General features: G+C 38.4%; 1 protein-coding gene across 7 annotated transcripts in view; it reads right to left on the bottom strand.

Annotated features, from left to right (window-relative positions):
* CCDC85A (coiled-coil domain containing 85A) overlaps positions 1–22,532 on the bottom strand; it is a 202,300-nt gene that overhangs the window by 5,154 nt on the left and 174,614 nt on the right. Inside the window, exons 4-6 of one of the 7 annotated variants that reach the window (XM_032653416.1) lie at positions 13,454–13,588; positions 10,190–10,309; positions 7,718–7,816 (exon numbers count right to left, since the gene is read on the bottom strand). The exons of 3 other annotated variants lie outside the window; for them this stretch is intronic. In XM_032653416.1, coding sequence (XP_032509307.1) covers positions 7,718–7,816; positions 10,190–10,309; positions 13,454–13,588 — 354 coding nt within the window. The remainder of the gene's footprint in view (positions 1–7,717; positions 7,817–10,189; positions 10,310–13,453; positions 13,589–22,532) is intronic. 3 more of the 7 variants (XM_032653410.1, XM_032653417.1, XM_032653411.1) reach the window with 3 other exon arrangements.

Genomic DNA, 22,532 nt, shown 5'->3' with positions numbered 1-22,532 from the left:
CCTGTCCAGTTTTCCCAGCACCACTCATTGAAGAGGCTGTCCTTTCTCCACTGTACATTCCTGCCTCCTTTGTCAAATATAAGGTGACCATTATGTGCGTGGGTTTATCTCTGGGCTTTCTATCCTGTTCCATTGATCTTTCTGTTTTTTGTGCCAGTACCATACTGTCTTGATTATTGTAGCTTTGTAATATAGTATGAAGTCAGGGAGCCTGATTCCTCCAGCTCTGTTTTTTGTTCTCAAGATTGCTTTGGCTATTCGGGGTCTTTTGTGTTTCCATACAAATTGTGAAATTTTTTGTTCTAGTCCTATGAAAAATGCCAGTGGTAGTTTGATAGGGATTGCATTGAATCTGTAGATTGCTTTGGGTAGTAGAGTCATTTTCACAGTGTTGATTCTTCCAATCCAAGAACATGGTATATCTCTCCATCTATTTGTATCATCTTTAATTTCTTTCATCAGTGTCTTATAATTTTCTGCATACAGGTCTTTCGTCTCCTTAGGTAGGTTTATTCCTAGATATTTTTTGTTGCAATGGTAAATGGGAGTGTTTTCTTGATTTCACTTTCAGATTTTTCATCATTGGTGTATAGGAATGCCAGATTTCTGTGCATTAATTTTGTCTCCTGCTACTTTACCAAATTCATTGATTAGCTCTAGTAGTTTTCTGGTAGCATCTCTAGGATTCTCTATGTATAGTAATGTCATCTGCAAACAGTGACAGCTTAACTTCTTTTCCAATTTGGATTCCTTTATTTCCTTTTCTTCTCTGATTGCTGCAGCTAAAACTTCCAAAACTATGTTGAATAAGAGTGGTGAGAGTGGGCAACCTTGTCTTGTTCCTGATCTTAGTGGAAATGCTTTCAGTTTTTCACCATTGAGGATGATGTTGGCTGTGGGTTTGTCATATATGGCCTTTATTATGTTGAGGAAACCTACTTTCTGCAGGGTTTTTATCATAAATGGGTGGGTGTTGAATTTTGTCGAAGATTTCACTGCATTTATTGAGAGAATCATATGGTTTTTCTCCTTCAATTTGTTAACATGCTGTATCACATTGATTCATTTGTGTATATTGAAGAATCCTTGCATTCCTAGAATAAACCCCACTTGATCATGGTGTATGATCCTTTTACTGTGCTGTTGGATTCTGTTTGCTAGTATTTTGTTGAGGATTCTTGCATCCATGTTCATCAGTGATATTGGCCTGTAGTTTTCTTTCTTTGTGACATCCTTGTCTGGTTTTGGTATCAGGGTGATGGTGGCCTCGTAGAATGAGTTTGGGAGTGTTCCTCCCTCTGCTATATTTTGGAAGAGTTTGAGAAGGATAGGTGTTAGCTCTTCTCTAAATGTTTGATAGAATTCGCCTGTGAATCCATCTGGTCCTGGGCTTTTGTTTGTTGGAAGATTTTTAATCACAGTTTCAATTTCAGTGCTTGTGATTGGTCTGTTCATATTTTCTACTTCTTCCTGATTCAGTCTTGGCAGGTTGTGCATTTCTAAGAATTTGTCCATTTCTTCCAGGTTGTCCATTTTATTGCCATAGAGTTGCTCGTAGTAATCTCTCATGACCTTTTGTATTTCTGCAGTATCAGTTGTTACTTCTCCTTTTTCATTTCTAATTCTCTTGATTTGAGTCTTCTCCCTTTTTTTCTTGATGAGTCTGGCTAATGGTTTATAATTTTGTTTATCTTCTCAAAGAACCAGCTTTTAGTTTTATTGATCTTTGCTATCGTTTCCTTCATTTCTTTTTCATTTATTTCTGATCTGATCTTTATGATTTCTTTCCTTCTGTTAAGTTTGGGGTTGTTTTGTTCTTCTTTCTCTAATTGCTTTAGGTGCAAGGTTAGGTTGTTTATTCGAGATGTTTCCTGTTTCTTAAGGTAGTATTGTATTGCTTGAATAGAACTGCTTTTGCTGCATCCCATAGGTTTTGGGTTGTCGTGTCTCCATTGTCATTTGTTTCTAGGTATTTTTTGATTTCCTCATTGATTTCTTCAGTGATCACTGATTTCTTCAGTGATCACTTCAGTATTAAGTAGTGTATTGTTTAGCCTCCATGTGTTTGTATTTTTTACAGATCTTTTCCTGTAATTGATATCTAGTCTCATAGCATTGTGGTTGGAAAAGATACTTGATACAATTTCAGTTTTCTTAAGTTTACCAAGGCTTGATTTGTGACCCAAGATATGATCTATCCTGGAGAATGTTCCATGAGCACTTGAGAAAATGTATATTCTGTTGTTTTTGGATGGAATGTCCTATAAATATCAATTAAGTCCATCTTGTTTAATGTATCATTTAAAGCTTGTGTTTCCTTATTTATTTTTATTTTCATTTTGGATGATGTGTCCATTGGTGAAAGTGGGGTGTTAAAGTCCCCTACTATGAATGTGTTCCTGTCGATTTCCCCTTTTATGGCTGTTAGTATTTGCCTTATGTATTGATGTGCTCCTATGTTGGGTACATAAATATTTACAATTGTTTTATCTTCTTCTTGGATTGATTCCTTGATCATTATGTAGTGTCCTTCTTTGTCTTTTCTAATCTTCATTTTAAAGTCTATTTTGTCTGATATGAGAATTGCTACTCCAGCTTTCTTTTGTTTTCCATTTGCATGGAATATCTTTTTCCATCCCCTCACTTTCAGTCTCTGTCAGTCTGTATGAGTCTCTAGGACTGAAGTGGGTCTCTTGCAGACAGCATATAAATGGGTCTTGTTTTTGTATCCATTCAGACAATCTGTGTCTTTTGGTGGGAGCATTTAGACCATTTGCATTTAAGGTAATTATTGATATGTATGTTCCTATTCCCATTTTCTTAATTGTTTTGGGTTCATTATTGTAGGTCTTTTCCTTCTCTTGTGTTTCTTGCCTAGAGAAGTTCCTTTAGCAGTTGTTGTAAAGCTGGTTTGGTGGTGCTGAACTCTCTTAGCTTTTGCTTGTCTGTAAAGGTTTCAATTGCTCCATCAAATCTGAATGAGATCCTTGCTGGGTAGAGTAATCTTGGTTGTAGATTTTCCCCTTTCATCACTTTAAATATGTCCTGCCACTCCCTTCTGGCTTGCAGAGTTTCTGCTGAAAGATCAGCTGTTAACCTTATGGCGATTCCCTTGTGTGTTATTTGTTGTTTTTCCCTTGCTGCTTTTAATATGTTTTCTTTGTATTTAATTTTTGACAGTTTGATTAATATGTGTCTTGGCGTATTTCTCCTTGGATGTATCCTGTATGGGACTCTCTGTGCTTCCTGGACTTGAATGACTATTGCTCTTCCCATATTAGGGAAGTTTCCAACTATAATCTCTTCAAATATTTTCTCAGTCCCTTTCTTTTTCTCTTCTTCTTCTGGAACCCCTATAATTTGAATGTTGGTGCATTTAATGTTGTCCCAGAGGTCTCTGAGACTGTCCTCAGTTCTTTTCATTCTTTATTCTGCTCTGCAGTAGTTATTTCCACTATTTTATCTTCCAGGTCACTTATCCGTTCTTCTGCCTCAGTTATTCTGCTATTGATCCCATCTAGAGTATTTTTCATTTCATTTATTGTGTCGTTCATCATTGCTTGTTTCATCTTTAGTTCTTCTAGGTCCTTGTTAAATGTTTCTTGTGTTTTCTCTATTCTGTTTTCAAGATTTTGGATCATCTTTACTATCATTATTCTGAATTCTTTTTCAGATAGACTGCCTATTTCCTCTTCACTTGTTAGGTCTGAGTGGGGTTTTATCTTGCTCCTTCATCTGCTGTGTGTTTTTCTGTCTTCTCATTTTGCTTATCTTACTGTGTTTGGGGTCTCCTTTTTGCAGGCTGCAGGTTCGTAGTTCCCGTTGTTTTTGGTGTCTGTCCCCAGTGGCTAAGGTTGGTTCAGTGGGTTGTGTAGGCTTCCTGGGGGAGGGGACTAGTGCCTGTGTTCTGGTGGATGAGGCTGGATCTTGTCTTTCTGGTGGGCAGGTCCACGTCTGGTGGTGTGTTTTGGGGTCCTGTGGACTTATTATGATTTTAGGCAGCCTCTCTGCTAATGGGTGGGGTTGTGTTCCTGTCTTGCTAGTTGTTTGGCATAGGATGTCCAGCACTGTAGCTTGCTGGTCGTTGAGTGAAGCTGGGTGCTGGTGTTGAGGTGGAGATCTCTGGGAGATTTTCGCCGTCTGATATTATGTGGAGCTGGGAGGTCTCTCGTTGACCAGTGTCCTGAAGTTGGCTCTCCCACCTCAGAGGCCCAGCACTGACTCCTGGCTGCAGCACCAAGAGCCTTTCACCCACACGGCTCAGAATAAAAGGGAGAAAAAGTAGAAAGAAAGGAAGGAAGGAAAGAAAGAATAAAGGAGGGAGGGAGGAAGGGATGGAGGGAGGGAAGGAAGGAAGGAAAGAAAGAATATAAAATAAATTTATTAAAATAAAAAATAATTAAGAAAAAATAATTTTTTTAAAAAATGAAAAAAAACAAAACCAAAAATAAACAGATGGATAGAACCCTAGGACAAATGGTGGAAGCAAAGCTATACAGACAAAATCTCACACAGAAGCATACACTCACAAAAAGAGGAAAAGGGGAGAAAATCCTAGATCTTGCTCTCAAAGCCCACCTCCTCAATTTGGGATGATTTGTTGTCTATTCATGTATTCCACAGATGCAGGGTACATCAAGTTGATTGTGGAGCTTTAATCTGCTGCTTCAGAGGCTGCTGGGAGGGATTTTCCTTTCTCTTCTTTGTTCTCACAGCTCCCGGGGCTCAGCTTTGGATTTGGCCCTGCCTCTGCGTGTAGGCTGCCGGAGGGCGTCTGTTATTTGCTCAGACAGGATGGGGTTAAAGGAGCAGCTGCTTCAGGGACTGTGGCACACTCAGGCCAGGGGGAGGGAGGGGTACGGAGTGCAGGGCTAGCCTGTGGCAGCAGAGGGCAGCGTGACATTGCAGCAGCCTGAGGCACACCGTGTGTTGTGTTCTGGGAAAGTTGTCCCTGGATCCTGGGACCCTGGCAGTGGCGGGCTGCACAGGCTCCCCGGAAGGGGGGTGCTGTGCTCACACACAGGCTTCTTGACAGCAGTAGCAGCCTTAGCATCTCCTGCCCGTCTCTGGGGTCCGCGCTGATAGCCCCGGCTCGCACCCGTCTCTGGAGCTCCTTTAAGCAGTGCTCTTAATCCCCTCTCCTCGCGCACCAGAAAACAAAGAGGGAAGAAAGCAGGTCCAGACTTTTCCCCGGACTCCCTCCCAGCAGCTAGACGTGGTGCACTAACCCCCTGCAGGCTGTGTTCACGCCACCAACACCAGTCCTCTCCCAGAGCTCTGACCGAAGCCTGAGCCTCAGCTCCCAGCCCTGCCCGCCCCGGCGGGGGAGCAGACAAGCCTCTCGGGGCTGGTGAGTGCCAGTCAGCACTGATCCTCTGTGCGGGAATTTCTCCGCTATGCTCTCCGCACCCCTGTTGCTGTGCTCTCCTCCGCGGCTCCGAAGCTTTCCCCCTCCGCCACCCGCAGTCTCTGCCCACGAAGGGGCTTCCTAGTGTGTGGAAACCTTGCCTCCTTCACAGCTCCCTCCCACTGGTACAGGTCCTGTCCCTATTCTTTGGTCTCTGCTTATTCTTTATGCTTTTGCCCTGCCCAGGTATGTGGGGAGGTTCTTGCCTTTTGGGAGGTCTGAGGCCTTCTGCCAGCGTTCAGTAGGTGTTCTGTAGGAGCTGTTCCACGTGTAGATGTATTTCTGGAGTGTCTGTGGGGAGGAAGGTGATCTCTGCATCTTACTCTTCCACCTTCTTCCCCTTGTCTTGACACAAATATTTTAAATCAACAATTTTTTCTCTTAGCTTTTAAATAGTTTCCAAATATAAGAGTGCTAATAACCAGATTTGAACTACATTTTTTTTCTCAAATTTCGGTGATAAAAGATGCCCTAGAAAACTTCTGAAGGTACACGAAGAGGACAGTGAAGGATTTTTGGAAATACAGGCAAGCAAAAAATCATTGCAGAACTAATCAAGATCCAATTCAGTCGTAGAAGTGGGTCGCTTCTACGACTCAGAAATAACTTTTCTAATATCTAAAAATCTTTCCTCAAAAAACAGTCCTGCTGTTTCTTTACAGAAGTTCTGCCATTAAGCACAATGGAGATGGTCTCCTCTGCAAGCTATTGGGTTGGCCAAAAAGTTCGTTCTGGTTTTTTCTGACCAGATGTTACAGAAAAACCCAAACGAAATTTTTGGGGCGCCCAATACGTTGATTTTCATTATTGAGGAAAGAAAATGGCAGTGCCTGGATTAACTAACTACACTTGGGAAAGTGGAAAGGGCTGGTCCTCAGAGGAAATCAGGGTATACATCTGACTTCATTGTTCATTAGAGAACAATTTGGGCAAGTAACTTAGTTTCTTCAAACATAAAATGCAAGTATGGGGTTCTTACCGAGGAGTTCCTAACCCAACTGCCCATGATCTGGGGTGAAACCCAGACCTCTGAATTATGAAGGAGCCTCATATGACTCTTTGAGAACCACTGGAGGTGTGACCTTCTATGGTCCCTTCTAGTTTTACAATTCCTAACGTCTGAACTTTAAAATTTATCTGAGGGAAATGTTCAAAGTGAAAACCTTAAGGACAGGCAAAAAGCTACAGAAGATGAACAGTGATGCATTTAGGAAATTATGACATCTAGAACCAACGACCTTTTGAAAACAGACAAAAACAGATATGTAGGAAAGAAAAACAGCCACAACACAAGCAAGCAGGAGCCTATATGTGCTGGGGCAAGAGTGTTAAAATGCCCATGGGACCTAATTTAACGTTTACTGGATTCCAGGAACACCTTAGGGAGGTACATAAATGAGATATCTGGTCCTAATAGCCTAAAGCTGAAGGGTGTTTCCAAGCAATTTTGATACCCTAATGAACAAAGACTATAGGGATAAAGTACAGTATAAAGCCAATTCAAATCAGTGCTTAAAATAATCGGCCATGAATTTTTGCTTTTAAGAAATGTCTTCCCCTATCATATTCTACTTAGCTTTTTAACAAGCTTCACAAATTATATTCTTGGTCAAATGATATATCCAAGCATATTACTAAACTAAAATTCAGTTAATCAAATGCAAACCGCAATAATGATTACATAGGCTGTGCACTGTGAAAATAGCATGTCTTTTTTTCTTTTTAAACTGTGCTTTTCTGTGACTTCATAAGGCAGATTTCTGTGTAGCTAACTATCTCTGAAGTTCGTATCTATCTACCTCTTACTATTTTGAGCTTGCATCAACCACTGAGAGGTAAAGATACTGCTTGGCATGACAGGAGCACACGTATCAGATGCATGAAGAACTAAGCAAATATTACCTATTAAGATAGTGATTTTTTCTTTCCCCTAGTTACAAATAATCTGAAGAAGGTTGTGTTTTCTTTATCACAGGTTTTTAAACATAATTAAGGAAAATTAAGAAATGGAAGCTTATTTTATCAAAACTAGGAACATTTTAGAAAATTTATTCAAAAACTTTCACACTTCATTCTGTAACACAGAATTGGCTGATTCTTGCTTACCTGAATATTTTACAACATGATTACTGTGTTAACAAAACTGCCATAAAATTTACTAAAGAAAATCAAGGGAAGGTTGGTTTTACTTTCACATAAAAATATAAAGGCATTTGGCCAGCATTTTAAAAAGAATGTATTCATGAAGCAATAACTAAGCTACGGTGAGGTTTTCGACACAGAATACACAATAAAGCACATTAAACTCACATTGCACATTTCTCTGACTATAGCTTTTTCTGTCTCACTAAGGTCATGTTCATACTCTTTACCCTGTTGACGATCTATAGTTTCCTGAACATCCAAGACCTGGATTTGTTGAAAAAGAAAAGCACATTTCACATGGAAAAAAACTTGTTAGTTATGAATAAAAATCAAGGAGCTCCACTTTGTAAAAAACCTTTAGTTTTCTCCATGTCTGCATATCAGAGTGGATTAGCACATGGCAAAATCTTTTAAAAGAGTTGATTGTTCTGAAAGCTATCTGAATCCTACTTGATTCTCAAATGGCCATTAAGAGCCATCTATTGCATCACTAATATCAATTGAATTCATTAACAATGAGATGCATTTAGTTACTTTGGTCATTAAGATAAACTTGATTGTCAACCATTTGGAGACAGTCAATAATTCTTGCTCCATTGTAAAGACTGGCATGTAATTAATTATATTGCTCAACAGTCCAGATGATATGTAGACGTGGTGTTATCACAAGTGGGCTAACTCCTCACACTGGCTTACAACAACACTTTCCCCACAGCTATGACCATGGAGTTTATTAAAGCCCAGACATTTTAAAAAACTTATCAGAAAATGAGAAAAGGAGCCATTGTCCTGACTATTCCTTTCAGAACAGAACAATCTTATGATATAAGTCAGCTCTACAGTGGTAGCTTTTAAAAACAAAACGTTGAGTGGCTACATTTCTTTTTTTACACTGCGATGTTCTGAAGATGCATTTCCCAGAGGCTACGTTTGCACATATTTCTGTTTCAACTCGTGGAAGCGAACGTATTCTATATTCAAGAGCTTCCAGTACCCAATCAAGATGCTTCAGTTGCTTGGCATTACCCATTGGCCAAGTGAGGACACTTAACGTGTTCTGATTATAATATAGTATCTTCCTCTTGAGATAAAATTTTAGATGAAAATTAGAGAATGAATTCAGAGAAAATTGAATAGCTCTTCCTTGCCCTCCCCTTCCTTTTAGGCCATACTAACACAGCTGCCTTGAGAAATTTGGGAATGGTGGCAATGTGACCCACTGCACTGATCTGATTCCAACTGCACTTGCCATTGAATAAGGCAATAGGCTGAAACAGGTTTCAGACAGTTTGGAAAGCAGGGCAGCGTGTTGCCTTTGGAGTATGTGCAGATACTAATACTACAGGATTGAAGCCACTCCTTCATTTTCCCATTTCGGAAATGCTTTTCAGATCGCTAGTGCCTGATTTACGCTAAAGTAACAGCTTCTTTAGCATGCTGCTCGTACTAAACAGTATCCACATGCTGTCGCAGAGAGCAAGCCAGTTGATAAGCCAGCAGCCCAGACACAGGGCGGTGCCCAATCAGTATGTGCTTGAGAGAAGCAAACTCATTTCATCTAAGTTCCAGCAAAATATAACAAGGGAGCTAAAGCGACTGCTAAAACAGTCATCCTCAAATAAATACTCTGCGGTTCTCATCTACTTCTTTGCTTTCTGCATGCCAAGGAAAGTGTGGGCCCCTTCACAAGAGTGCATCATCAGGCTGTTGATAAGTCCTTCTGAAACCAAAACAATTTTAGAAAAGTCGTTGAAACCCATGTGGCAAAAGCAGGATTGAAGCACTCTACTTACTTTATGGCTCAGAAAGGTTTGACCAAGGCTACATGTTAGGAATTATAGGTAATTTGGAGGACAGTGTTTTATACTTTGGAACTGATGAAACTTCAAGGAACTGTCTCAGTTCTTAAGATTTTTATTGCCTGCCGTTTCTTCTCAGAGAGGTAAATATTTACACTGCTTATTATTAATTTTACTTATTGGAAAGCTCCTTACTGGTAAAGAAAAATAAATGATAAATTTCAGCCAAATCTTTTTTTAAGTCATTGCTGAAGCTGAAGTATAAGCAAAAAATAAAATATCTTCATGAATAAGACCATATATCTATTTTCTAATACTCTATAAAGAAGCATTAAAGCATTAACTAGAGTTTGAAGACTTAATTTCTATTTAATGGTGAACAGAGTAGGTTTTTATTTGAAAACTTTCAGTACTTCAGTTGCAAAAAGAAAGAAAAATATGGTATCTTTCCTTATTTTGGCCAACTATTAACTTCCTATATTTGAAGACATCCATGCTACAAACATTGCACAGAAAATACCTGTAACAGTATTTTACACACATGAATATACATGCACATCAGACTTCAACTTCGATGCAGATAGATATGAATCACATTACTCGAAACAAAATGATAAAACTAGAGATTCAATTCAACCATAAGTATTCAAACCCACTATTAGTTTAAAAAAATTAAAATCATACTTTAAAACTTAAGATAAAAAAAAAAAGTTACACCATAAGGGCTCAAAAATAAAGTATCTATGGTTAAAACGAGACCGTGAGGATTACCGGACTATAGCGAACAAGCCACAACACAACTGAAGTACTGGATAAATGGCTGTACACAGTTGGTTACCTTAAGAGAGTGTACCACGGGTTCAGGCTGCTGAGAAGGTGTGGTATGTCCACTGAAGCTAGCTGGAGAGTTGGGTGAACTGTTACTCCCATCAGCCCCTGATGACAACCTAAAAGAACCCTTAGTAGAAAATCAACAACTTTGTTATTAAAACAAAGGTCGTTTATAACTGCAGAGATGTCATTCAATATTCAATTTCACTGCCAAACAAGAATTAGCCATTTTGTTAATTTTCTCTAGCCTGTCCAAAGATGCTATCAACCTGTTAATTGGAAGACACTCTCTGCTTGACCAGCAGAGGGGGAAAAAAAAAAAAAAATGTAACCAAGAGCCATCTCTATGCATTTCCAGATGTCACTTCTGATTTACCAAAGAGAGCAGTGCCCCCTAAGGAATGCCCATTAAGAACATTTCAAGAATGATTTTTGAAACTTAAAGCTACTCAAGAGTAGGGAATTTGTGAGTTACTCCACAGCTGAGTTACACATGCTCACTCAGCAAGACAAATGCCATATTCCATATGTCTCAGAAAATGCAGACACATCACCATTTCTCAAAGGCATATTGCTGCATTCGAGAAATGGTGTCCCTTATAAAACCCGTCTTTGAGGGAAAGACCTATGGTGGAACATTTCCCAAAGAGATTTAACCATATTCAACATTTTCTTCAAGAATTCTCTTACTTTATGAACTTTTAAAAACTGAAAAACAAAACAGTTCACAAATTACATATTTGTAGTGTAGTGACTCTTCAACTGAACTGCTGAGAAGTCAGAACTTGGGCATTAGTCATTTGACCTGTGGGAGTCACAGTCACCCATACAGGAACTGGGAAAAAGTAAAAAACGTCACTTTTTCTAGGGGTTCCTCGGGAAAAAGACTAATGGATCAGGAAAGAAAAAGAACAGCAGTGATCTATCCTCCTAGCAAAAACAGTCTAATGGGAATTGGCCAAACCTGTTTTTAGGGCCTGAGAGATTTTAATTTCTGTCCATCAACAAATCTACAGATTTTTTTCATAATAGATTAATAACTGTTCCCTTTAACTTGATCCTATGAATCTAACCCCCGGAGAAGGAGCCAGGGAAGGTGCATCATGTGTGAAATCATGAAAGGAAGAAACAACAGTGATCTGGGATGTTAATTTTCCAGCACCTACAGGAGAGCTTCTATGTTGTGCATTTTGGGGACGGGAGGGAGGAGCTGAGCACAGGTTACAGGTATGGGTTTTACACAAACAACACTATTTGTAGAGAAATTAACTCTTCCTGTTGAGTTTTACAAAGGTGATTATTTGTATGCAACTTGGAAAATCTCTCTTCCCTTGTCACTGTCCTTTCTTCCTATGTCCTTGAAGGCTATCCTTGCCACCTCACAAGCCAACTGGGGCCATGTTCTTTTCCTAATGCAATCAGGTCAGGTCCTGCCCCCGCCCTCACTAGCCAACAGGGAGAGGAAGCCATGGAATCTGACATTTAGGTGACCTCTCCAGCTTCTGTCTGCCGTTGCAACTAATGATGAAATTAACAGGAGGTGATGAACAGAACATACAATTATTATAGCCCCAACCCCCTCTGGGAAAAAAATGTTTATAATACTTGTTTTGCTGTATTTGTAATTTGGATCAAATCAGACATAATAGTACCCAAAACAAATAATAGAAAGGAAACTGTTTGAAGTTTAAAGATGGTTAATAATAGGCACACACTCCCCCCACCAAATTTGGGCATCCTCTTCCTTTATAGAGATCAAATATTCCCAAAGCGAAGGAGTTATAAAGGAAGCTCTTCTTCCCTGAAAAGCCCTGATCCTCTACTAGTCTCTTTCCTGACTGGTATCACCCTTATGAACTCTTTGGAAAAGGCTTCTGAGGTTATACAGAGTTCACATGGACCCTCTCATTTAGACTCCACCACTGCAGTGCTGTTTCCTCTGACTGGTAATCTAACTTGGCAACAATCCTTCCCACTCTGGGATACACTCTCTTCCAGTTCTCCCTTTCAAATCCTTTTCTGCCCAGCCCTTCTGTTTCAAAGGTTCCCTTCCCAGACGTGGCAAAATGGTAGGCATGTCAAATTCTAGCTTGCTATTCCTTGGGCACGGGACCTCTATCTTTCAGGGTATCTTGGTTTAAGAGAATTTCTGAAATCAATGATAAGTAGCTTCCCTAAACCAAATCCTCTGGGCAATTAAGCATTGTTTAAACTTAAGGAGAGTCCTGTCTGTTCAGAAAAACATACTTTTTTATTAAAGAAGTTTCATCATCATGATGAAGGCTACAATGGAAACTACCCAGTGGAGAAAAACTTACCATTCAGGAATTAAAGTTCTACTTACAACTTGTCTTGCGAGCCATGGACTGGTAATCATTAGAAAGGTCAAGGTTTATATTGTATGTAGTTTTTGTGAAGCCGCAAAGGTTACTGAATGCTGGTTAAGTTGTACACTAACAGGTGCTGAAGAGTTTTCTAGATTATAGCAGAAACAAGCACCTCATTCTATCACATCTTATTTAGTTACTATGAAATAAAAGCTTAGATTTCTATGTACTTATTAGTAGAATCAGACCAATACCTGGAGTTTTCTCTGGGCTCCATCAATACATATTCTCCATCGAATAATACATTTTTCTCTGAAGTATTTTTTAAAATATGCTACTGGGTGAAATACTAGCCCAACAAATAATTTTAAACAGTCCCTTGGAGTTTATTTCAATAAGATTTAGCCTGTTTATTTAAATCGTATCTTGGCTGGCTCAGGAGACAGGGAATTTAAAAAGAAAAAAAATCTTACTAAAATGGGAAATGTGACTCCCAGCTTTGGGGTTGCTTATTTTCAGGCTACACATGATGACACAGTGCATGCACCACCTCTTGGGTCAGCAGTCAATTTGAAAGGGCAAGGAATAATTTTCTGGGCTGGTCCTGAGACATCTGATGGTGTCTAACAATTCCTTTCCATGGCCACTGACCTTTAAACTCCTTTTCACAAAAGGTGCAGGTACTTTCCTCCTCCTCCAGTGTTTGGGGTTATTCAACTTTCACCCCCAGGTTCAGGGAAAAAAAAAAAAAAAAAACACTGAAGGCGACCATTTAGGAGGTGAAATAGACTCTACTCCCGCCTTCCCTCCCTGATTTGGACACACAGTGACTTTCTTTCATGTGTACAGACTTCTTCTTTCCCCCCCAGTATGCCTTTTCCTCTAGCAACAGAAGCCGTCTGGTTATGCACAAGCAAATCAGCAGCTGACCCATCTTCACTCACCGGGAGAGTGGGCAGGCATCGTCCTATTCCTCGGCACCCTTGCCACCACTGCAAGACCCGCCGGGCTCTGGGCCCCCAGCCTTTCTCCATATTTGAGCTGTTTCTAGTTGGAGGTTGCCTTCTATTCTGGGTAGCCTTATATTTGGAACAATATAGTACAATCACTCAGAAAAATACTGTTTCTCAAGTCTCAAGAAAGCATATAGAATAAGAAGCTTAATGAAATGAACCACAATGACCACAATGGCAAGCTGTAACATGCACCTCTAACTAGGGAAAAAATTAAAACTCACTGAAGTCCTGTGTATGAGAGCTAATGCTGATTTTTTTTTAATGTTTTGGGCAAAGGTATAACTAATTCTCAAGCTATCAAAAAGAGACATGATAATGCCAAAATTCCAGAAAAAAAGAAAAAGGAAGCTATTTATACAACTTAATTTTGTTGGTTTTATTTGTGAGAAACAGAATTAACATAAATCTTACAAGTATTTAAAACTGCAGCTTAGAAATTATTTAAATGCAATTGGGAGCACTCTGACCTTATGTTAAGAAACACAAGTTGGGTAGATGAATTCAACACTCAGAAAAACTGACACTGCATCAAATTCTCAGCAAAATTTCTGCACACTGAAGAGTATATAATGAACCAAGAGATCACCATTGCATTAAAGTAACTATTTTAAATGGGACATATACACAATTATCAACATTTCTAATTAATTGGTTAATTCCCAAATTTCTGTACTGGTTGGAACTAGAGACATCACAACTGACATAAAAAGAAAATAAAAAAAATTTTTCCCCCTCATGACCAAACTGTGTAATTTTATTAAAATGATCAGAAGCAAAATGAACTAATTTGAACATAATTTCCTTTCCCTGCCAACTTTCACTAAGACCTGTATCTAAGAATGCTATATCCTAAGGAATAAGAAACAATTTTTAAAATATAGAAAATTCACAAATATAGTCCAAAAATTCCAGTGTCCAAATGTTTAAGTTAATTTTAGGAGATTGAAAATGAGAATATAATTTTTTAGTTCTCATTAATCTATGATCCTAGAAGTACGTGCTTTACTGTGAATAGTACTGGTTTAATTTTGACTTTTCTCTAACTTTTCGAGGCTGAACCATAAAGGAAATGTACCATGGTCTTAAGTGAAGTAAAAAAGGGGAGCAATCTTGACCAGCAGTTGGTACTCACAAAACTTTTTCCTGAATCTACAAAATCAGTACCAGTTACCTATTAAATAAGTAAGTCACACATAATCCTCACATATAACAGAGAAAATTATAGATTTACACTTGGACCATAATGATCATTTTCATCAAAGCAACATTGATTTAAACTTTGCTCTTTTAGTAATCATTTCATATGTCAGTGTCTAATTTATTTCCATCATCAAAAGAGTTATATCCAGGGCTTCCCTGGTGGCGCAGTGGTTTGAGAATCCACCTGCGGATGCAGGGGACATGGGTTCGTGCCCCAGTATGGGAAGATCCCACATGCCACGGAGCGGCTAGGCCCGTGAGCCACGGCCGCTGAGCCTGCGCGTCCGGAGCCTGTGCTTCACAACGGGAGAGGCCACAACAGTGAGAGGCCCGTGTACCGCCAAAAAAAAAAAAAAAAAAAGTTATATCCAATAGTTTATAATATGGTTGATGGCTTAAAATTCACCTCCCATCCCAATCTGCATAGTTCTGTTTCTGAGATGATCATTAACAACTAATGCAGACTTTTTACAAGTGAGTTCTATCTTCTAAATTTGGTTCTCTCCAAGTCTTACACATCTCTCAGATCTCATGTTTTTTTGGATTCAACCAAGTAAAACATAAGAACATCTTTCATTCTTCCTTAGTGTGTAGCAAGATTAAATCCCAATGCCTCTCCACTGTAACAAAGCTTATTATCATAACCATGAATCTAAGGTAACATCTATAACCATTTAGAGGCCTGCTGAAAAGAGCAGTCATTTATTTTCCCACTTTCAGAAAGTTGCTACAACATGCAACAGCTACGCCTTTCAGTATCTTGTAACAGGTTCTTTTTAAACATATTAAATATAGATTGTATAGTATTATTAATCCCATAAGAGGGGGTGATATATGGGCGAGTTTTTTATGGAAGAATAAACTTGATGATATCATTTTAAAGGAATAGGTCCTCTTTTAGAATCAGGATTATTGATCTTCTACTCATGTCAGCAGTTTTCTTGTTTTAATTCAGGTCATGGAAAAATGTGTCTAGACCAGCCATCATTTTTGACCTTCGAGTAAAATATATCTGAATAATACTTATATACCAATGAAGGCTTAGCTCTCTGCTAGCTCTACAATTGTCAATCATGACATTTTTTGAAGACAGTTTCATAAAACATAAGCCTTCAATAACTCAGTGGTTGGAGTTATTTCTGGCAACTTCAGAGCGTAAAGTGGGGAAACCCAGATTCCAGCCATCTATTGGGAGAACAGTTCCCAACAACCTTAAGAAAGTCACTTCCTATTCTCTGAGGAATTCTATTTTGCTTTGTTTTCTGGAGTTTTCCAAAGATCCAGACTCATTTAAAAAAGAAAAAGCATGTGTGAATGACCCTACTACTCCAATAGAAATCTGTGTATTCATCAGCTACTTTATATACAGTTACTTAGAGTAATCTGCAAATTATCTGGTACTCTGCAAATTATTTTACTTTGCTATATAGCAAAGTAATGCTCTGCATCAAGACTGTGTGGGAGGTGACTTATAGATCACTTACTGTGTGCTAAGGACTCATTATAGAAATCACAAATTCTAATGCTCTAAGCAAACACCATAGATAAGGAAATAACATAGGCCATATATGATAAGCCCACAGCTAACATCATACCCGGGGGTTGAAAGCTAAAAGCACTTCCCCTAAGCCGAGAAACAAGACAAGGATGTCCTCTCTTGCCAGTTTTATTCAACATGGTGTTGGAAGTCCTAGTCATAGCAATCAGACAAGAAATAAAAGGAAATACAAGTTGGAAAGGAAGAAGTAAAAGTGTCACTGTCTGCAGATGACATGATACATACAGAGAAAATCCTAAACGCGCCACCAAAAAACTCCTAAAGCTCATCAGTAAATTCAGGAGAGTTGCAGGATACAAGATTAATATATAGAAATCCGTTGCTTTTCTATACGCTGATAATGAACTATCAGAAAGAGAAAGCAAGAAAACAATCCCATTTAAAATTGCATCAAAAAGAATAAAATACCCAGGAATAAACTTAACCAAGGAGGTGAAAGACCTATACTCTGTAAAGTAGAAAACTCTGATGAAGGAAATTGAAGGTGATACAAATAAATGGAGAGATATCCTGTGTTCATGGACTGGAAAAAATAATACTGTTAAAATGTCCACGCTACCCAAAGCAATCTACAGTCACAGTCCCTATCAAAATACCTATGACATTTTTCACAGAACTAGAACAAATAACCCTAAAATTTATATGGAATCACAAATGACCCCGAATAGCCAAAGCAATCTTGACAAAAAAGAACAAAGCTGGAGGTGTCATGCTCCTTGAATTCAGACTATACTACAAAGCCACGATAATCAAAACAGTATGGTACTGGCACAAAAACAGACACATAGATCAATGGAACAGAACAGAGAGCCCAGAAGTAAACCCATGCGCTTGCAGTCAATCAAGCTACGACAAAGGAGTTAACAATACACAATGGGAAAAAGGCAGTCTCTTCAATAAGTGGTGCTGGGAAAACTGAACAGCTACATGTGAAATAATCAAATTAGAACATTCCTTCACACCATATACAAAAATAAACTCAAAATGGATTGAAAGCCTAAATGTAAGACCAAAAACCATAAACTAGATGAAAACATAGGCAGAACACTCTCTGACATGAATTGTAACATTATTTTTTTGGATCTGTCTCCTAAGGCAAAGGAAACAAAAACAAACAAACAAACGTGACCTAATAAACTTAAAAGCTTTTGCACAACAAAGGAAACCATTGACGAAAACGAAAAGACAACGTTCTTAATGGGAAAAAATACTTGCAAATGATATGACCAATAAGGGGTTAATATTCAAAATATATAAAACAGCTCATAAAACTCAATATAAAAAAAAACCTGATTAAAAAACAGAACACTTGAATAGATATTTTTCCAAAGAAGACGTACTGATGGCTAACAAGCACATGAAAAGATGCTCAACACCACTAATCATCAGAGAAATGCAAATCAAAACCACAAAGAGGTCAACCCCCTCACACCTGTTAGAATGGCTATCATCAAAAAGACCACAAATAACAAACGTTGGCAAGAATGTGGAGAAAAGGGAACCACTGTACACTGTTGGTGGGAATGTAAATTGATGCAGCCACTATGGACAATGGTATGGAGGTTCTTCAAAAAACTAAAAATCGAACTACCATATGATCCAGGAATTCCACTACTGAGTATATATCTGAAGAAAACAAAAACAAATTCAGACGGATACACACACCCCAGTGTTCACAGCAGCATTATTTACAATAGCCGAGATACAGAAGCAACCTAAGTGTCAATTGATAGATGAATGGATAAAAAAGATGTGGTGTCTCTATACACACACACACACACACACACACACACACACACACACACACACACACACAATGTAATATTACTCAGCCATAAAAAAGAATTAAATTTTTACATTTGCAACAACATGGATGGGCTGGAGGGTATTATGCTTAGTGAAATAAGTCAGAAAGAGAAAGAAAAATACTGTATGTTACCATTCATATCAGAAATCTAAAAAATAAAGGAATGACTATAACAAAACAAACAGATTCATGCATCTAGGGAACCAACTAGCGGTTACCAGTGAGAAGAGGGAAGTGGAAAGGGGCAAGACAGGGGTAGAGAGTTAAGAGGTACAAAGCACTAGGTATAAAATAAATAAGCTAAAGGAATATATTGTACAGCACAGGGAATATAGTCAATAATTTATAATAACTTTAAGTGGAGTATAATATATAAAAGTTTTGAATCACCATGTTCTACACCTGAAACTAATATTATAAATCAACTAAACTTCAATTTAAAAAAACCAAAAAATTAAAAAAAATTTTTAGTATTAGAATTATTATATAATGTAAAAATGAAATGAAATAAAATAAATCATGAATTCTAATACTATAAGCAAACACCCTAGATGAGGAAACAAAAGCATCCCTTCAAATCACTGACTAAGATAAAACATATTGGTACTACTATTCCTCTTTAATGACATGATATCTGGAATATCTTTTTCCATGAAAATTGAGATTTGGAATACTTTCTAGTATTGTCCTTAAAATAACTGACTTCTCCTTCAAAATTAAGGAAAAAATATGAAGCCATTCAAATTTTTAAAAGATCATCTAAACGAAAAGAGAATACTTATATTACTTATGGTCTCACTGAGGAAAATTCACAATGTGAGTTTTAAGAGAACTAGCAGGATGAAGCTATTGTGATTATTTTCTTGCTACTTTATGGTTATATTTTATTTATTACTCTTAGTAAAATTATTTTAATTGACACTCTGGAAGCTTCCATTCTTTTGCCTTATAGAAATACATTTTAAAAACATCTTTAACAAGAATAAAAGAATACTATGTTTTTATATTTTATTATATAAAATACGGGCTTCCCACTTAGATATAAATCAGATGTAATGCATTTGTAACAACCATTAGAGCTCAGCCCCTCATCTATTATAGGAAGCCAACTATGAAAGCCTGAAGATTGATCGACTAAAGTGGCTTCCTGTTAGTTAAAGATGTTTAATATTTTATAAGTCCTGAAGCTAGGTCAAACTATCGAACAGTGCATCATACCTCATGAGAATGCATACCTAGTTTAGGAGGGAGGATGAATCCTCTCTTTCCCTATTATATGGCAAGAGCAGGTGCTTTGCTTAATCTCATCAGGAAAAAAAATATTTTGTTCAGTTTGATCAGTCTTCATTCTGAAATGTTGCAATACTGCACCAGCACACAGATAAATGCTCAGATCAGAAGAGATTTTAAAGGTCACCTTAACAAATCTTTTCCAAAAGATTCCTGTCAATGGGCTTAGAAATGCTAAGAGACCCTCTGCTTTGCTCTAATAGATAATAGTCGACTGTACTCAGGGAAAAGTACTTTTTTATTTAAATTAACTAAAGAATCTATTCAATACTAATTTAAAATATTAGATGATCTACAGATACTCGTTTATTCACTTAAAGTATTTACTAAACACGTACCAAAGATAATATTCCGTATAATGCCAAGTAGGTCTCTATTCCAATAAATTTTTGTTGAAAGAAAAGCACAGTGAGTTCAGATCATTGACTATAGGGTCACAATCAGGCCTAGGTTCAGATTCTTTCTTTTTTTTTTGATGTGAACCATTTTTAAAGTCTTCATTGAATTTGTTACAGTATTGCTTCTGTTTTATGTTTTGGCTTTTTGGTCGCAAGGCATGTGGGAGCTTAGCTCCCTGAGGAGGGATGGAGCCAGCACCCCACTTCATAGGAAGGCAAAGTCTTAACCACTGGACTGCCAGGGAAGTCCCTAGGTTCAGATTCTTGATCTGACACTTAGCCCCTGCATGACCTCTCTGTGTCTCAGTGTCCTCGTCTATAAGATGTGTATAAATAACGGTACAGTGGTACCTCAGTCTATGGGTTTGGTTTACTTACATGAAAAGAGCTTTTCCAGCAGTACCTGGCCCACATTAAGTGCTAAGTATTTGCTGTCATCACCACGAATGTTTTCGCTTTGCCTGTCAACACATTTATAATTTGTTTGCCAATCTACTTTCACGTGTTTATTACTTAGAGCAGTTAACCTGAAGTGATTTGGCCCCCAGCAGGGGTATTTGACAAAAATGCCTTGCAGACATTTTTAGTGGTCATAACTGGGCAGTTTCTATGGGAATCTAGTTGGTAGAGGACAAGGATGGTTCTGAACGTCTGACAACGTACAGGATAGCCCCCTACAATTTTCCAGCCCCAAACGTCAATGGTGCTCAAGTTGAGAAATCCTGAGTTGGAGAAAGAAGTGTGCTGGGAAACTGCAAAACAAAATTTCTGGTGATAGCTCCATAGCAGATTTTGCATATGAAGGCAAGTCGCCCACAAGATTTGGAGCTTGTGATGATTTTAAAGGAAACTCTCTGGGCTTCAGCCCTCAAGTGGTCTAAGTATAAAGACATCTTTATTTCCACCCCCAAAAAGGAAATTACTCTTTCTAACAAAAGGAATAGAATTAAAAATACCTGCTATATCCTACTGCAGCAGCAGATAGCAGAAACAGAATACTGAATGGGCAGGCTCAGGGCAGCGTTCCAAAGAACAAAGAGCTCTTAGAGTGGAGAGAGAGAGCATGCTGTAGCGCCATGAAAATGGAGACACCAATCCCACAGAGAGTAAAACTGGCAGAAGGTGCTTTGTGGACATTATGGAAGAAAATGAAACTTCCTTAGCAATACAACAGGTAAAGATCCTGCACTTAACCTTAAGTAGTCACACTAGGAAAGAATTAAATTGCCATCAAATAGAAATGAGGGCCCTGACACATGAAACAACATCCCAGTGCAGGTGAGAGCATCCTGTGATACGCAGAGGGGAATCAGAGTGAGAGAACACTGGACCAGGACAGGGACCATTCTCTCCTTCACGTAGCTAAGGGCTGTGGTCTATTGACATAAGTCTCCTCAGTAGGAAGAAGACTCCTTGAGGGTGTGTCTTAGTAATAACAGCTCTCAATTACTAAGCCACTACTACATGTTAGGTCTCTCCTAAGTGCTGTCAGTTAAAAGATTATCAAGACTATAGCTCTTATGAGCTCCTACTATTTATTAAGACATGAACTGTTGGCCTGGCGCTTGTTCTCAATAATTTATACTCCGTAGTGATTTTTTTCTTTTTGGTTGGGGGCCCTGATGGTCTTCTTCTGTTCCATGTACTCACTACTTAGCTCCTGGGCTGCAAGGAGATCCCGTAGATCCTGGGGAGGATCAGGACAGTTTAGAATGGTCCAGGGGCTTGGCGAGGTCAGAATAGAAGTGTGTTCATATTAATAACTGATGCAGGAGAACTGGTACACACCAGCTAAACATCACCTCTGGGCCCTTTTGACTTCGTCCACTCCAGACCCAGAACTGTGGCCACAAGACTGACTTAAAGCCTGCAGCTATAATAACCCAAAGATTTTGAGACTTGAGATTTGATAAAGTTGCCTAAAGAATTTGTTGAGAATTGCTAACAACTCACTTTGGAATACTATGTGAGTCACGGTATTGATATAAACGAAATACAGTAGGGTTCCAGCTAAATACAGTTACCAAGAGACTAGTCTATTTCCGGTTCTTTCTTCTCTTTGGGTTTGGGGTTCCAGTGATACTTTTCTGGATCCCATGCTTTTCTTGTCCCACACTGGTGTGACCCAGGATGTCATTCTCTTGATTCTGGTTCCTTATTCATTCATATTCTTTCTCTTAATCTGGAATAGGTATTGAAAAAGCCTGCTTCCATCCTGGCTCTGATGAGCAAATCACGATCATGTGGACTCTACTTTCATGGTTTGACAGAGGGTGTAATTACCCTGACCACTCACTGTAAGGTGAGCTGATAAGACTCCTGTTCATAGCCCTATCCTGTTTTACAGTAATATTTCATGTATCTTGGAGCTCCCTGAGGTCACCACACTTGACTTTTATTATCTCTGTAATCACAATGACTAGCACCCTATCTACATGTAGTAGTTGCTCAATAAACTTAATATATTAATGGATAATCAAAATCTATGTGTGAGACTGTGGCTTTTCCTCTGTCGTCTCAGAAATAGTTGTGTAAATGCTTTACTTGTGTGCCTGTGTACTTGGTAATTAGTAGGTACTCAGCTATTTGTTAAGTAACTAAAGCACACTTCTAGAGTGCTAAAATGGCCTGAAGTAAGTGAAACTGACGTTACTATGATGGTCCATATAGACTTTTTTGGCAAGTCTACAGAATTTAAACAGACTAAATCTCCACTATTTTTCCTTCTCATTAGCCAGTTATTATTTGAGCAAA

The sequence above is a fragment of the Phocoena sinus genome, chromosome 13 (genome assembly GCF_008692025.1).
Source record: "Phocoena sinus isolate mPhoSin1 chromosome 13, mPhoSin1.pri, whole genome shotgun sequence".
NCBI classification, from domain to species: Eukaryota; Metazoa; Chordata; class Mammalia; order Artiodactyla; family Phocoenidae; genus Phocoena; species Phocoena sinus.
The sequence above is the reverse complement of the archived record's forward strand: the minus strand, read 5'-3'. Positions and strand labels throughout refer to the sequence as shown.